Source organism: Hyperoodon ampullatus (genome assembly GCF_949752795.1).
Source record: "Hyperoodon ampullatus genome assembly, chromosome: 19".
Taxonomy (NCBI): domain Eukaryota; kingdom Metazoa; phylum Chordata; class Mammalia; order Artiodactyla; family Ziphiidae; genus Hyperoodon; species Hyperoodon ampullatus.
The window spans coordinates 38,022,251-38,039,406 of NC_136932.1; the positions used below are offsets into that span (position 1 = coordinate 38,022,251).

The 17,156-nt window shown below is 53.4% G+C and overlaps 1 protein-coding gene across 1 annotated transcript in view; it reads left to right on the forward strand.

The window, feature by feature from the left end:
• The window catches only part of PIK3R6 (phosphoinositide-3-kinase regulatory subunit 6), a gene marked incomplete at its 5' end in the record, with an annotated part of 48,247 nt that extends 31,976 nt beyond the window's left edge, over positions 1-16,271 (forward strand). The window contains 11 exon segments of the mRNA XM_079725064.1: positions 891-989; positions 2,117-2,540; positions 2,890-2,968; positions 3,662-3,784; positions 6,576-6,686; positions 7,956-8,046; positions 8,335-8,405; positions 9,106-9,196; positions 10,625-10,740; positions 14,915-15,027; positions 15,596-16,271. Of these exon segments, the coding sequence (XP_079581190.1) occupies positions 891-989; positions 2,117-2,540; positions 2,890-2,968; positions 3,662-3,784; positions 6,576-6,686; positions 7,956-8,046; positions 8,335-8,405; positions 9,106-9,196; positions 10,625-10,740; positions 14,915-15,027; positions 15,596-15,749 (1,472 nt within the window). The 3' untranslated portion in view covers positions 15,750-16,271.
• Between the last annotated feature and the right edge of the window lie 885 nt (positions 16,272-17,156).

Sequence of the window (17,156 nt, forward strand, 5' to 3'; positions counted from 1 at the left end):
AAAAGCATGGACTCTGTAGCCAGGCTGCCTGGGCTCAAATTCTGGCTCTGCCACTTGCTGTGTGACCTCAGACCAGTTACTTAACCTCTCTGTGCCCCTGACTCCTCCTCTATAGTGAAGATAATATTACCTGTGCCCCAGGGTCGCCGGTAGGACCCGGTGAGATGATAGCACTGTGGGCATGGTGAGAACAGTAGTAAGTGTTCAGTGACCGTGGGTTGCTCTTCCCTAAGGAAGCTTGCAGCCTTGTTCAGGAGGGAGCTGTGCTATGTGGAAGTTAAATCCTAAGGCTACATGTTAGGTATGCCCAGTGTGCAGCCAGTAAGGTCTGGGGAGGGGATGTCTCCCGGGCTGGAGTCAGGAAGGCTTCTGGAAGGAGGAGAGGGGGTTGGCCGGCCCTGCTCTCTCCCCTGGATGCAGGCTTCCTGCTGCTCTTCGTACTTGGCCGTGACTCTTTTCAGAACCAGGAGCAAACGTTAATTGAGCATCTACTGTGTGCAGGCTCCTGGAGGAGGCCCTGAGAAATACGAAGGCCTTTCCCCTGGCCTGCATGTGGCCAGGATGTCTCTGAACAGTGGGAAAGGCAGCATGGCTGAAGCGGGGCTGGGGGGAGGGAGAAAAGGTTGGGAATGATGCAATGAGCTGGCTTGTGAAGGGTCCTGAAGGCCCAGCTAGGAAGTTTGCAGGAAACTGGGAGCCGCTAGGCATTCTTGGGCAGGTGTTAGGCCCTGGATGAGCTGATGGTGGCAGAGAGGCAGAGGAACTCGACAGGGCCAGATACGGGGGGGCGAGGGTCTCTGCCACCCACCCCCACAGGCCCCACACAGGAGCTGGGGGTGGGGAGAGGGCAGAGAAGAATCCCACAGTCCTCTCCTCCGTGGTCTCCACAGCCTGTCCTTCAGGTGAGCCCCCCCAGGACCGGCTGCCAAGCATCCCTCTGCCCAGCCCCCACATCACCTTCCACCTATGGACCGATGAAGAGCAGCTCTGTAAGTGCAGTGCCTTTGACCCCTCTGGGGGGAGCAGGCTGGAAATAGTGGTGTATGTGTTTGTGCGTGTGTGTGTGTGTGTGTGTCTGTGCATCTGTGTGTGTTTGTATGTCTCTCAGCGTGTGTGCAGGTGTCTTTGTGTGTCTGTGTATGTGTCTACATGTTTGCGTCTGTGTGTGCACTGTGTGTGTCTCTCTCTATGTATATTTATTGTGTATCTGTGTGTATGTCTACGTCTGTGTCTCTGTGTGTGCCTGTGTGTATCTTTGTGCGTCTCTGTGTGTCTGTGTTGTGCCTTTGTGTCTGCCTGTGTATCTGTTGTGTGTGTGTCTGTGTGTGCTCCTTGTTCCCTGAGTTGTTTGCAGCATCTGAAAAGAGGATACATTTTCTCTATGTCAGAACACTCCGTGCATTAGCCACTGGCCACATGTGTCTAGAAAGTGTCTAGAAAGTGTCACATGCCATGATGATGCCAACAGACAATACATGTCCCCAAGAAAGAGGCAGGCACAAAAAAGTTATGGTTTCCAGAGCAAGAGGGGGCCCACACTTCCCCTCCACGCTGTTGTCTGTCCCCCAGTCCCCCTGGCTCTTCTCAAGGGAAGGGGGACGATAGAGCGGCAGGTTGTGGTGGGAAGTGCCAGACTGGTGAACCGGGTTCAAGGCCCACGTGTCCTTTCGTGTGCTGGGTCACCCTAGACGGACTCAGTTCCCTGGGGGCCTCAGTTTCCTCATGAGCAATAAAATGAAGGTCGATTAGAAAAGCCAGGAGCTGATGCTCTGTTATCTGTGTCCCGGGGGAAACTACAGGGGAGCTGGAGAATGGAGGATGCTGATGAGCAAGTATGGAGAAGAAGGCTCTAGAGTCAGCAGGCACCGCATTAAGCTGATTTCTTTGCTACAGGACTTCTCAGAGCCTTTAAGATGTTTACTTGTGACAGGAGTGTGTGGGGTTCTTAGTCTCTGTTGGCCACAGAACCTCTGTTCCTTCATGGAGCATCTCATGGGGCTTCTGTTCAGCTAAACGTGTGTGGGAAACACGGAACCACCCGCCTTGCCAGCGTGGGGCCCTGCCAGCCTCGCGTCCGCTCTCCGCCCTGATGGTCCCCTTTGTCTCCGCGTCCCAGGGGAGGAACTGGTGCTCTTCCTGAGCCCGCGATCCCAGCTGCGCCTCAGTGCAGACTTGGAAGCCTTGGACCTGCAGGGCCTCCTCCCAGACCGGGAGTTGGCCCGGGCGTCCATGCTGTCCACCGACAGCGGCATCGAGCGGGACCTTCCTTGGGGGGCCGACGAGCAGCCCACACCCGGCAGCCCCGAGGTGGAGCGAGCCAGGCTGCAGCGCAAAGGCGGCATCAAGAAGCGGGTGTGGCCCCCAGACATCCTGATACCCGGCAGCTGGGATGGGTCCCCGGGGCTGCACCAGAGGACTGGCAGGCCCAGCGGGGATAGGGAGCTGCTGCCTGGGGTCTCCCGGCTGCACACGGCCCGGGTGCTGGTGCTGGGGGATGACCGGATGCTGGGGCGCCTGGCCCGGGCCTACCACAGCCTCAGGTAGGGCCCCGAGGGGCGGCTGGGGATGGTCGGGGCACAGGTGGGCCCAGCCTGTGCTGGTGAAGGATGGAAAGGTCGGGGTTGGGGGGCGCTCAGGAGGCCGAGGCCAGGGTGGGATGGCAGAGGATGGTGCACAGTGCTCCCCCTGCCCCCGCACCCGGCCACCACGGAGCACTGTGCTTCCTGCTTTACTGCACCCATTCTACAGATGAGAAAACAGAGGTTCAGAGAGAGTAGGTCAATTGCCCAGAGTCAAGAGATAATAAATAGCAGAGCCAGGATGTGGAACCAAGACTGTCTGAAGCCCAAACCCCTGCCCTCATGCCTGTACTCTGCTCCGCCTTGCCAGGAAACGAGAGACCCAGAAGTTCTGCCTCACCCCCAGACTCAGCCTGCAGCTCTACTACATCCCTGTGCTGGCATCTGAGGTGGCTGGATGGGGGGGCGGGGGATGTGGGGGAAGAGATGGAAGGTGTCAGGAGTGGGAACTGGGATCATTCTTCCTTAGGATGTGGAGCTGGGAGAGACCTGGAGGCTTTTTGTCCCAGAAGCCACAGACCTGGGCCCTGGGGGCTGCATGTGGCCAGAGAGAGATGCTCTCTCACTGGGAGCATCGTTTTGCTTTTCTAACGAAATTAATGGCAAGCTTCTCAAACGGGGCTCTCTCTCTTTCTCTCTCTCTCTCTCTCTCTCTCACACACACACACACACACACACAGACACCCTCACCCACATACACACCCTCACCTACATACACACCACCCTTCCTGGGGGGCCGGGAATGAAGCCGCACGGGCAGTTTTTCATTTCTGTTGCCCACTCTGCTTCTGATTGGAAAGCATTAAATTCAAGGCAATACTTGTCTCTCGCCTTTTAAGGCTGATGATCATTTTTCAGTGTCCCTGGCAGGCATCCTCAGGGAAAGGGATTCCAGCTTCATCTCAGGTGTAAAACCAGTCTTCACATGGCGCAGAAATCGACGCCCCAAGAGGTTGAGTGATTTGGCCACATTCCCAAAGCTAGTTTGCCTGGGACTGGTACCTGGGGACCCTCCGAGTAGGAAGAGAGTGCCAGAGAGGGCCTGACGGGTCTGCCCTGTCCCCTTGTCCCTTTGTCCCCAGAAGCCCACAGCATCCAGGCATTCGGAGCTCGGAGAGTTGGCTGCGTTCCTGGGCCGCGCAGACCCGTGGTACGAGAGCATCATCAACACCCTGTGCCCCGCCATCCACAAGCTGGCAGAGATGGTAGGGCAGCGAGGGTAGGAGGGCGGGAGGGAGGTGGTAGGGGGTGTTTTCTTGACCCTTGACCTCAAGAGTCAGCCCAGGGAGCCTCATGAGGCGTGAGGCAGGAAGGGATACGGAAGAGGAGCCCTAACCAGCTAGTGGCTGGAATTCACTTGGAGCGCGTACCAGGCACCTATGGGAACGCTACGGAGAAGATAAAGTAAAACATTCTTAAGTGTGTAGGCCAATTATATGCCTTCTTTTGTGAGTTTCTTGTGCTATTTTCTCTCCAACTGCTACAGTTCATGCTTCCTGAGCACTGCCACATGCCAGGCACTGTTCTAAGCACTTATACGCAGCAGCCCTACCAACCAGGTACTCTTGTCTGTCTACAGGTGCTATTGCCACTGCATCCCCATTTTACAGATCAAGCAGCTGAGACACAAAGAGATTAGGTCACTTGCCCAAAGTAACAGAAGGAGTCCCACTTGGAATCAGGCAGCTTGATTCCAGAGCATGTTCTCTTAACCACAAGCCATAGTGCCAATCCCCCACCCCAGGCAGCAGTGGGGGGCAAGGAGAGCTCATCTTTTACTGATTTGAAAGGCCTTCCCTTTCTGCTGTCATATGTGCTGCAGACATTTTCCCCCACTTTTTTATTTGCCTATCAATTTTGTCAGAGTGTTTTTTTTGACTTACAGAATTTCAATATTTTTACCCTTTATGGTTTTTCCCTTTGGAGCCATGCTTTGAAAGGCCTTCTCCACTCCAAAATTAAGTAAATATTTACTGATAATTTCTCTAACAATCTTACGGTCTCAATTTTTACATTTAAATAACCTATCTGCCATTAATTTTACTATCTAATTTTATTTTTTCCAAGTGTTTAGCCAGTTGTCCTAAAGCTATTTATTGCATAAACCGTCTTGCCCCAACAATTTGAAATGCCACTTCTATCATTTACTAAATTGTCACACATGCTTGAGTTGATTTCTGGATACCTATTCTTTCTGATTCATCTATTCATTTTTGTATAAATTAGCACTTTTTAATGTTAATATTTGGCACGGTACATCTACCCCATTACTCGTTCAAAACTTTCCAAACTTTGAAAGTCTTGTTTCTTTCTCTTTCCAGATAAATTTTAGAATCCCTTTGTCAAGTTTTATTTTTAATTCCCTTGGGATCTCGATTGAAATTTGGAGAATTAACATCTTTAGCACATTATGTTACACTCTCTGGGGGTGAGGTACAACTCTTCACTTATTAAAGTCTTCTTGTATCTCCCTCAGGTGAGTTGTACAGTTTTCATCATATAGATTTTACCCATTTCCTGCTAAATTTATTCCTTATGTTTGATGTTTTTTTCTTATAGTTGTGGATTTTTCTCCCATTATATTTGGGTAGTAGTAACTGCTAGTATAAAAGGAAGTTATTGATTTTTACATAATTACTTTCTAACTGGCCACATTTTGCTTCATTGCCTGATTGATTAGGGCATCTTCTTATATCTTATATTCTAATAAAGATATTGGAGATAGGCATCTTTTCTGAATTATTACTTATCTGAAAATGTCTTTGCCTATATATGAAAGACTGTTTAGCTGGGTATTAAAATACCTTTTCCTCGAAACCTGGAGGATACTAACAGGAGAAACATCTGATGCAGGGTCTCATTTATACTCCTTTGTTGGTAGCTTTTTTCCCTGCCAAGACACTTGTAGGATTTTTATTTTCCCCTGCTCTCTTTCCCCTTATAATTAACAATTTATGTGGCCCTTACACTTACTCCAAAAGCAGTTTCCACATGAAGAAAATGGAAATAGTGTGAACAACGGCAGCACTATTAGAATAAGTTCATAGTTCCTCAGTGTGAGCTTTTTGAAAGGAACAATATTTCAATAGACCAGATGTGAAAGTTAGAAGAGATATTATAAGATTGGATATGGGTGAAATACTCTGAGCTTCTTTCCAGCTCTGATACTATCAGACATTATATAGACGTCTGTTTACCTGAAAAACCCATTATGCTTTATAATCATATGGGGTTGGGGAAGGCCTGTAGGACATGGCACTAGTCATTTCCCGATAGCATGTAAACATTAGCTCATTTATTAATGTATTCAGATGCCACAAGAACTCAAAGAGACATCAGATCATCTGGTTCCAGCTCTCATGCCCAAGGTTACCTGGCTAGTGAGTAGCTAATGCAAACTAGAGCCCACTCCAGTCTCTCTCATCATTACTTACGTTCTCAAGCATCTTGTCTACCCCAAGCACCCAGCACAGTGCCTTATACACAGAGCTGTCCAATATGTCTGTGTGTGATTGAAATGAATCAGAGTCCCTGAGATGGGGATTTAGACAGGCATCTTTTGATTAGGAGCAGAAATTGGGTGGTGGGAGAGGCTTGGACTGTTGAAGGACCAGCTGGGTTAGTGTATCACAGAGGGCACATGGGGGCTTTGGAGTTTCTCTGTTAAGAAAGTGGTGGCGGAGTGGCTAGGCCCGTGAGCCATGGCCGCTGAGCCTCTGTGTCCGGAGCCTGTGCTCCGCAACGGGAGAAGCCACAACAGTGAGAGGCCCGCGTACCGCAAAAAAAAAAAAAAAAAAAGTGGTGGCAATTCCCTGGTAGTCCAGTGGTTTGGACTCGGCACTTTCAGTGCCAGAGCTCGGGTTCAATCCCTGATCAGAGAACTAAGATCCTGCAAGCCATGCAGCATGGTGAGAGAAAAAAAAAAAAAGAAAGTGGCAGCTCCCACAGTAGGATGGAGGAAGCTGGCTGAAGACAGTACCTCTCCCTCACTCACAGCCTCTCTCCCTGGACACATCCCAGACCGTAGACCCCTTCATCCTGGATGCCATCACCTACTATGTTCGCATGGGCACCCAACCCATCTATTTTCAGATCTACGCAGTCAAGGTAAGCTTCGCACCTGGGGCTCCAAGGAGACCATGGCAGCCTGCTGGACCCCAGGACCCCACAACCTAAATACCCTGGCTCCAGGGAAACGGGGCCAGGATGCAAGTCATAAACTCATCCAGACATTCTTGGTTGTTAACTTTCTCTTCTTACTCTCTGGATGAGTCAGATTATTATTAACTCCTAAGGCCTCAAGTTCAAGCAGAAGCAGGTCTTCTTCATGTGGAAGGTTCTCTCCCTTACCTCACATCCTCCCCTTCATCCTTGCCAACCCTCACGTCCTACAGCAAAACTGCCCTCGTCTCTGCTCCTCTCAGCCCGATTGGATGCTTCTCCTGGGTGCCCTTGTGATGCCTTGGGCATCCCTCTGACACCTCACTGCCACTTTGTCATATACCTGCAGATGCCTGTCCCTCCCCACCAAGACTCTGAGTCCCCTGAGATAAGAGGCTGTCCTTTGTTTATCTTTGAATGTCCTGCTATTAACACCATAAAGTGTGTGTGTGTGTGTGTGAGTGTGTGTGAGTGTGTGTGTGTGTGTGTGTGTATGTGTGTAAACCAAAGAGCGGGTCAGTGTGGGACCAGCTGGGTGCAGTGGGTATAAAGTTAGAGCCAATGTGAGGTGGTAAGAAGTTCATGGCTTTGCCTCCTGGTCCCCCCACCTGCTCACTGTGGGATCGCGGTACCTCTACCCCTCTAACATTCATTTTCCCCATCTTCAAAATGGGAATAGGGACTTCCCTAGTGGTCCAGTGGTTAAGACTCCGCGCTCCCAATGCAGGGGGCCCAGGTTCGATCCCTGATCAGGGGACTAGATCCCACACGCGTGCCGCAACTAAGAGTTTGCAGGCCACAACTAAGAGTCACAGGCCACAACTAAAGATCCCGCGTGCCACAACTAAGACCCAGCGCAGCCTAAATAAAGACAGAAAGAAATATTTAAAAAAAAAAAAAAAAAAGGTGGGGCTCTCTCAATTGGCACAAGCCTTTCTCCTTTCTGGAAGGCAGGTGCCATGTAGGAGGTGGGGCAACCATTTAAAATAGGAATAATAATCTTCACCACAGGGTTCCTGTGAGAATTCAAATGAGTAGAAAAATAAATTAAAAGATAGGGGAAGATAAGGGCAAGGAAGTCGGCCCATGCAAGATTTGAGGGCAGCAGTGGGCACTTGGATTAAAAGCCCGCATCCCAGGCTGCGGGGGTTAGCGGGGAGCTGCCTCTGCTGGGGACGGCCTCCTCCAACCTCCCTCCTCCCTGCCTCCCTCCAGATCTTCTTCAGTGACCCGAGCCAAGACCCTGCAGAGGACATCTTCCTCACCGAGCTCAAAGTCAAGATCCAAGACTCCAAGTTCCCCAGAGGTGAGCATCTGTCTCCCCTTTCCCACAGCTTGCCCTGACTCAGCTCCTCGAGGCCCACTTCCAGAAAGTCCTCCCACCTCTCACCTAATGGTTCCCCCCAACCCCCATCCCACCTCTGCTGAATACCGGGGGGCTTTGCCCGACTGAAGGGCAGCCTGGCCCCCCTGGGATGCTGCCTTTCCATCCCCTGACAGATGCAGCTTCAGCTCCACCTCAGGGAGGTGGGGAGCCAGGGTGGGAGGGACGGGGACCTCCCGCCTTCATTCAGCCTCTTCTCGCCCCCTGCAGATAGCCCTTCACCCAGGAGGAGGGGCGTGGCCGAGGCCCCAGGGGCTGAGCTCTCCGTCTGCTACCAGAAGGTCAGTGTGTGTGGCGTGGTCAGCAGGTGGCCCAGAAGTACAGCTGGGGGGAAGCAGATGTCAGGGACATCAGGGGGAGCAGATAGAGCCAGAGGAAACTTCTGCCCTTTTCTCGTGGCTGCCCCCAGAGTTTCCCAGCCTCCAGGGAGTTTTGCAGGGATGGGCGGGTTACAGTTGGCCTTCCGCACAGCCAAGGAGGCGATCTGACCTAAGGAACAAGGCACTGTCCCCTTGCTCAAAAATACCCTCCTCGGGCTTCCCTGGTGGCGCAGTGGTTGAGAGTCCGCCTGCCGATGCAGGGGACACGGGTTCGTGCCCTGGTCCGGGAAGATCCCACGTGCCGCGGAGCGGCTGGGCCCGTGAGCCATGGCCGCTGAGCCTGCGCGTCCGGAGCCTGTGCTCCGCAACGGGAGAAGCCACAACAGTGAGAGGCCCGCGTACCGCAAAAAAAAAAAAATACCCTCCTTGCTAGCTGACCTGATGTATGGGGGCGTAGTCCTTGGTCTGGAAGGCTGATGGCGCTCCCTGGGCTGAGTGTTCTGAGCCTGCATCCTCTGGCTCCTTACGGGACAGTAGTGACACGGCCAACACTCAGGGCAGGGGCGGGAAGCGGGGGATGGGGGGAAGGGGACAGAAGCAGGACTGTTGACGTGGTGTTGTGTACCTTGACCCCCTTCTGTCCCCACATTCCCCTCCCCAGGCCCTGCTCAGCCACCGCACCCGAGAGGTCACCGTCTCCCTGCGGGCCACTGGGCTGGCCCTGAAGGCCCTTCCAGCCGGTGACACTGAAGGTGAGGGGCTGGGCACGCAGAGCAGAGACAGGGAAGGCCACACACGGGAAAGCTGGGGCGCGGAGGAGAGAGGGCGGAGAGAGAGGAGACAGGTAGAGCCAGGGGAAGGAGCCTCCCTCCCTCTCCCTGGGATCACGGAACGTGGTCGAACTCCTACCCGTGCTGGGCCCGGAGCTGGGCGCCAGGCTGCCCGGGTGAGGACCTGCCTGGCCTTCAGCTTAGTCACCATCGAGCAGCACTGGGTGATGCTTCTGCTGCCGGATGAGCCTGAGCTGGAAGGTGGAGGGACCACGCGGAGGGGTATACGTGGCCTCGTGTACATGAAGGAGACGTGTGACTTTGGCAATAGCTCTAAGACAAGAGGCGGTCACAGAGCAGTGGGTCAGGAGCACAGATTCTAGAACCAGATGGGCAGGCTTCGAAGCCCAGCTTTGCCACGTTTCCACCTGTGTGACCTCGGGTTACTTGTGACCTCTCTATCTGTTTGTTCATTTCTAAAATAGAGACAAGATGCTAATGTATGTGCACATAGTAAACTGTGGCATCAGCCTTTATTGTTAAACTTTGATTTCTTCTGTTTCCTTTACAAAACTCCCGCCCCATCCACCCCCACTCTAACTCCTGAATCTCCTCCAAATTTTCCATCACACAGTCCTATCCGAACTGTTCTTGGATCTCTGAAAACCCTCCTTCGTCGGCAGGGAGGGGTAAAGCCGGGCAGCAGTCACACAATAATGATTTTTTTTTTTTTTTTTTTTTTTTTGCGGTATGCGGGCCTCTCACTGTTGTGGCCTCTCCCGTTGCGGAGCACAGGCTCCGGACGCGCAGGATCGGCGGCCATGGCTCACGGGCCCAGCCGCTCCGCGGCATGTGGGATCTTCCCAGACTGGGGCACGAACCCGTGTCCCCTGCATCAGCAGGTGGACTCTCAACCACTGCGCCACCAGGGAAGCCCCACAATAATGATTTTTGACACATTATACAATGTGAGGAAAGTCAAGGAAATGCTCTCGACATGTTGGGACAGATGCCCTCCTACAGCCCTCTGTCTTACACACCATCCTGGGCTAGGTGTTCCTGGCATTCTGAGCATGCCCAGTGGCTGCAGAAGAACTTCTTCCCATTGGAAACGGGTACAGGAAAAGGTGAAAGAAAGGGTTTAGGTTGCTGATGGCTGCTATGCCTCAGGATATAGAAATGTGGATTCTCCAGGGGAGGGAGACGGATGATCTGGAGGGAACTGAGGCTCGTTGAGAACCAAGGTGGAGTCAGGAAGTAGGGGCTGAGCAGGGTGTGGGGAGGGGTTAAAAGGGGGCGGGGCGGTAGTCAAGGTGGGTTTGTGTCCTTCTTGGGAGGTGGAGTCTCAAGTTCCCCTACTTCCCTAGAGGCCCATTCACAGCCCCTCACCCACCATCTCATTCTTCCCAGTTTCAGGGCCCACCCACTGCCCCCCAACTGCTGCTCCCGAGACAGACCACACATGCCTGAATATTAGCGTGACAGAGGTTGTCAAGACCTCCAACTTGGCTGGAAGGTCCTTCTCTGTAAGTACTGGGTAGAGTGAGAACTGGGGAGATTCAAGCAGGGCAGGTGGCGGGGAGCCCAGGGGGAGGCTTTCAGCGAAGGGGGAATGGACTCTTGAGCCTTTCTGAGCCTTTGCTGTTGAAGTGGGTCTTCCTGTTGGAAAGAATCTGCTTTCCAGTCAGTCTGTTTGAAATACTGAGCACTAGCTGGCATAAGTAAGGCAGTGGAAGAGTTAAGGCCCCGCCCTCCACCTCCACCTGGACCATCTGAGGACCTAAGACGTACCCAGAGAGTACAAAATGCACCCGAGTTCTGGCATCCCCTGCACACAGCAGCCAGACTCCCAAACAGCAATGGCCCAGCCTTTGACCATATCAAACCAGCTATTTCAACCTCATCACCCTACCACCACCCTTTGCCCTTTGCCTTAACCCTTACTGATACTCATAGAGAGTCCCTTATTAATACAGACATAGGACCCGCCCATTTTCTCCCTATCTGATGGCCTCTCTGGCCTTCCCTGCCCTACTCGGCTGGGCTTGGAGCCCGTGATCATACTTGAACCACGTTCTCAAGACAGCCTCAGCTTCCCCACATCGCCTGCCAGGCAGACACTACCTTTAGGTCAAGCCGCCTACTCAGCCTGATGCTCAGGTGTCTGAGTGCTTCCGCGATACCCTGCATCCATGAGGTCAGGGCCGCTGCACGCTCGTGACCTTCCACCTCATCCCGATCCTTGGCATCACTGAACCCTTTTCTCTGGACTCTTTTTCCTAAGCCAATTCCTTAAATAGCTAATGTTCTCCGCTTCAGTCCATGGCCCACTTCTTTTCTTATTCCCTGGACTCTCAAAACCACGTCCATGGCTTTAGTCCAAGTTGTTAAGGGTGCCCAAACCTTTATCTCCTGCTCTGACATTCATCCTTGAGTGTCTGACTCCTGCATTCAACTAAGTTAGCATGACCTCAGTGTCCCATGACACCCCAAACTCAAGATATTCAAAAACAGAGCCAGTGCTTTCTAGTAGTTAAGAGCTCTCTAGAGCCAGACTGCCTGGGCTCAGATCTGGGCTCTGTCATTTACCAGCTACGTGACTTTAGACAAGTCACTCCAGCTCTCTGTGCCTCAGTCTCATTATATGGAAAACGGGGACAATAATGGTACCTACCTATCCGGTTGTTGTGAGGATTAAATGATGGTGACATGTCAAGCTTCTAGAAGAGTGCTTGGCCAAGTCAGAGCTATATATGTATTAGTGGCTGTTTTTATTTCATCCCCTCCTCCCCTGTGTCCTGTCTCTCATTCAGCGGGACTGTCATTATCCAGTCACCTGTCCCAGAAACCTTGGAGTCAGCTCAGATGCCTCCCCTTTCTCACCTCCCTGTGTCCACTGGTTTTCTCTCTCAAACACTCTCACACCTCTCCCTTCCTCTCCATCCTCCTTCTTGTGGTCCAGTGAGGTTGACGATCTGTCCCAATTGGCCAGGGACTAAGGGGTTTCCTGGGACGAATTGGTCACCCTTGGGCCAGACCTTCCTCCACCCCCTTCTCCTGGACAATCTCTACAGCCTCCCAGCCGGTCTCCCCGATGTCATTCCAGTGCTCCTCCAATCCACCCTCCATACCTCTGCCTGCGTGATCTTTCTAAAACAGAACTCGGACACGTGACTCTGTGTTTAAAATCCCTCGACCATTTCCTACTCTCCAGGGCAGGAGGGTGGAGAAACTTCAGTGTTGCATAGCTTGGTTCCTCTTTCTCTCCATCTGCAACTCTGGCCACCCCTGCATGCACCTTACACGGGGGTATCTGTGATACCGAACCAAACCTGGGTCCTCTCGCCTGTGCTCAGCAAAGCCCATACACTGACACCGGGTCGTGGCGAAGGAAAGTGCAGTGTTTATTGCAGGGTGCCAAGCAAGGAGTCCAGAGCAGCTGGTGCTCAAAACCACCAAAGTCCCCTATGGGTTCCAGCAAAGCACTTTTAAAGGCCAGGTGAGGGAAAAGCGTCCCAGTGTATGTGATCAGCTGGTGCACAGCTCTCTGATTGGTTGATGGTGAGGTAACAGGGCAGTGTCACAGGGGTAAACATTATCAATCCTTAGGCGCCAGTAGGTCTGGGGGCTACAGGCTCATGATCATCAAGTAGTTAATTTCTTTCATGTGGTGGTGGTTTTAGCATCTGTAAAACAGCTCAGGAAATGTGCATCAGATACTGTTATCTAGGTCCTTCAGAGAGAAGCTACAGCAGAGGATATGGGGGAGGGGTCTGTCCGTGGAAGGTCCCGTAGTGTCCCGCTCGGTTACATTTGGAGGTGTACTGGCAGACCTTCCTCTGTGCCTTTGATCATGCGCTTCGCTAGGCCTGAAACCCCATTCCTCCCTTTCTCTTCCCCATCTTCCTTTCATAACCCCTATTTCTCTTTCAAGATGAAACTCAGGTGTTATCCCCCCACCAGGAGGCCCTTCCCTCCACCTCCTCCACCACACTCCCCATCCCCCACTCCCCAGAGAGCTAGGGACCCCACCTCTGGGCTCCCCCAGAGCCCTGGGGACACAGCCACTGAAGCATTTGCAAAACTGTCAATGCCGTGATCTCGTGGCTCAGGCCCTATCTCTGTCTTTCCAGCACTCACCGTGGGAATGGCCCACAGCAGGAGCTGGCTAGATGTTCCTTGATCATCTGACCCAAGCCTTCACCATGCAGGATCTCACCTCTAACCAGAGTTCATTTTTTCTGGGGCAGCCTGTGCACTGGAGGAGCGCTCTGACAGGCTGAGAGCTTTGTACTAAGCTGAGATCTTCCAACAGGACAGCTCTGTATTTGAGCTTCAGGTTCCAGGGTGGACCCATTTACCTTTATGTATTTCCTCTTTCAAAGTCAGTTCCTTACCACGGTTTCTATTTTTAATGACCTCTTTGAATAACCTGGTTGTGAGCTTTTTGAAAATCTAAACTTACCACCCTAGCGAGTTCCCTTTTACCTCTGTACTGTCTTGCTACCTACAAGGTAGTTGCAAAGGTGAGAAACAAAAGCACAGAGTGATTAAGAATCATGTCCAAGGTAGCACGGCTAATAAGTGGCAGAGCCAGGATGAGAACCCCGGTGGTCTGGGTGTAGAGTCTCCCGGGAGATTCTTGCACACTCTGCCCATAGACTCCTGGCCGCCAAGCCCACCTTCCACCCCACAAAAGTCCAGCAGAAATGCCTGGACATGCTTGACACCCCCCACCAGGTTGAGGCTCTGTTTGTCCCTCTGCTGTCTGACAGCAGGAAGGTGGATCAGCCCTGCCTACAACAGGGAACTTATGAAAAATGCCCAGGCCAGGGCTGGACTCCATACCACTTAGATCAGAATTTCTAATTTTATGTTTTGGAAAGGTGACTCCAGGGTTGAGAATACTTGAATGAGATGGAGGCTAAGGCTCTAGAAACTCCAATGCTCTGTGGTGGTGAGTCATGCAAAGCTGCTGTCCACGTGTGCTATGGGCCAGTGACCGGAAAGGCCCTCAGTGCCCCACCTGGAGCCCAGGATGCTCTACATTCTCTGTCCAGGGGGAGGGGTCTCTCTGGAGCAGCCCCCTCAGGTCACGGGTTGGAGGGCTGCTTCGGGGCTGCTTTCCTCTGCTCCTGGGTACTTTCTGGAGAAGCTGCGCAGGGCTGTGGGTGTGGAAGGTGGGAACACCTTGACCCCGGTTCCCCGTGCAGAGAACGTAACTAGCCCCAGGGTACAAACTGGTACAGGCTTAGTCTGAGTCATGGGGGTAGGTGGCTGTTTTCCAGAACCTCTGTCTCTGCCCCTGGGAAATAATTTTGTATGCAATCCAACACTGAGTACAGGGGTCAGGGCTTATAAAAACCCTGAAGTAGCCCCAAATTACATACATAACATGCCTGTCAAATAGGAGGTGCTCAGGTCACTTCAGCACCTGGCAAGCTCTAGCTGTAGCATCCCAGGTTGTGTTTGAAATTAAGGACAACAGGTGGGAAAAAGGACTGCGGAAATGATGGGAGAGCCAAGGACCAAGGCAGCCTAGAAGCATCTTATGCAGGCTTGTCACTACTCAGGGTCACTTGCAAGAAGAGGGGCGGGACCCTTGCGTACTGAACTGAAACACACAGGATTCCAGGGTAGGAGGTGTTGGCTGGGCCATCCGTTACCAAGGTGATGCTCCCCAAGCTGTCTCTGTTGCAGACGGTGACAAACACCTTCCGGTCAGCTAACGTCCAGATCCAAAGCCAGGACCAGAGGCTGCTGACACTGTTGCTGGACAAGGACAGTTGCCGCACATACAGGGATGTGGCCAGGTGAGGCTGGGCTCCGTGCCCCTGGGGCAAAGCTTCCCGGCTGCTGGCCCCGCCCCGCCTCTTGCCTCGAGCCCTGAACGCCTTGTCGGGGTGGATCATGGGCCAGGCAGGTATCCCTGATGGGTGTGGACTCAGGTGATGACTTAAATCCAGGAAGAAAAGCAAATGACGGTTGACCTTGGGCAGTAGCTGAGATTAAGTTTTCCCGAGATTCTTCTACAAATGCTCAGCCTGCAGCCCTCCTGATCCAACCTCCTGTGCTGGCACTGGCCCGCCAACACAGGCTGCCCTTCTGTGGCAGCTGCGACCCAGTTAACACGACACCTACTGGTGTCCCCTGGGGAGGTGTATTTGGGTCAGGCAGGCGCACAGGGTGACCCGTTCAGGCGTCTCCTCCTCTCCGTGCCTGCGCCCCCGGCTCAGGGTGCTCTTTCCCATTCTCACTCTTCCTCTTCCCTCTGCGGAGCCCCCTTGTCTATACCCAACAATAAAGGGGCTACGTTTAAAATGCCCAGGCAGATCTGACCCCTGAGATGGGTCTCCCGAGCTGGCCTCTCTCCGCCCACAGGTTCGAGGTTGCTCCCTGCCCAGAGCCGTGTTCTGGGGCCCAGAAATCCAAGGCGCTGGGGCTCAGCTCACACCGGGAGGAGATGGAAAGGACCAAAGCCAAGGCCAAGCCCCTTCGAATGCCCATCAACACGTTCTCTGGCATTGTCCAGTGAGCCCAAAGGGGCTGCAGAATCGCTGAGTCTGAGAGCGGCGGGCCCGAGACCAAGGTTACACTACCCCACCCGCCCCAAACACTCACAGCAACGACTAGAACAAGGCTCCCTGGGGCGGCTTCCAGCCGCATATGAAAGCCAGCGAGTCCCAGGAGCACAGGGAGCTGGCCGTGGCAGGTGCGGCGGGGCAGGGCCCACACGAAGGGCCGAGGAGGCCCTGGCCAAGCTGTGCGCACAAAGCCCAGCCTCTTGCGCCTGTGTCCACTCCCCTTCGTTGATTTCCAATCCCTGCCTCTCCCACTCAAGCTCCTCACCCGGCCCTTAAAACCAAGGTGAGAGCTGCTGTCCCGTGGCCTGGGGCCCCGTGGCCTGGGGCAAACAGGACGTGGGCAGCGGCAGCCCCTCCTGCCCAGTCTGTTCCCTTCCCTCTAGCGGGCCACTGCCCACCTCGCCCACTCCCAGGCAGTCGTCCCTCCCAGTTGAGAGGAAATGTCAGATTCAATAAATACGCACTGCAGTCTTCCTGCTCTCATCTATATGGAGCAATACTTGTGTTTTAGTAGAGAGCAGAGGTACTGCGTAGTCTAACCTAACGACTCTGCTTAGGCCCAGGTAAGAGCTTGGTGAAACATTCACTGGTGTGTTCTGTCCACCTGCCCGGCCCCCTCCTCATTCACGTTCACTGAGGGCCTCCTGCTCAGAGATGTCCCCAGAATGGAGGTGGGAACGCAGGCTCATTTCAGAGGAGCCAGAGATGAAAGACATCAAAATTCTTGGCTTTTGGGGCTTCCCTGGTGGCGCAGTGGTTAAGAGTCCGTCTGCCGATGCAGAGGACACGGGTTCGTGCCCCGGTTCGGGAGGATCCCACATGCCGCGGAGCGGCTGGGCCCGTGAGCCATGGCCGCTGGGCCTGTGCGTCCGGAGCCTGTGCTCCGCAACGGGAGGCCACAACAGTGAGAGGCCCGCATACCAAAAAAAAAAAAAAAAAAAAAAATTCTTGGCTTTTGAGTTCAGATGTTAAGTCCATACCTATCACCTGGACAATCCCAGGGGATGGTGGCAGTGGGATGGAAGAGTCCCTTCCAAGTTTGGGACCCAAGAGTGGAGAGGTAGGCACTTCACTTTTGGCCTTATTGCCCTGGGAGTGGGGGCAGGCCTCAGAGCACGTTCTCAGAGCCTAGGGGCGTGGTGTAAGAGGGGCTGCCTGGGGGCCTAGGCAGATGGGCCCAAGAGCAAGCTTAAAGGGAGTCCCTGCGCCTCTGTGGGCACGGGAAGCAGGTACGGTTTCCCCCAGGTAGTTGAAAGCAGACAAGCCCAAGGTAAGAGGTGCAGCCGTGAGTGGCTACAGGGACCACAGGACCTGAAGCCTGGATGTGGACCGCAGGCACCTTTGATGGACACTACGTG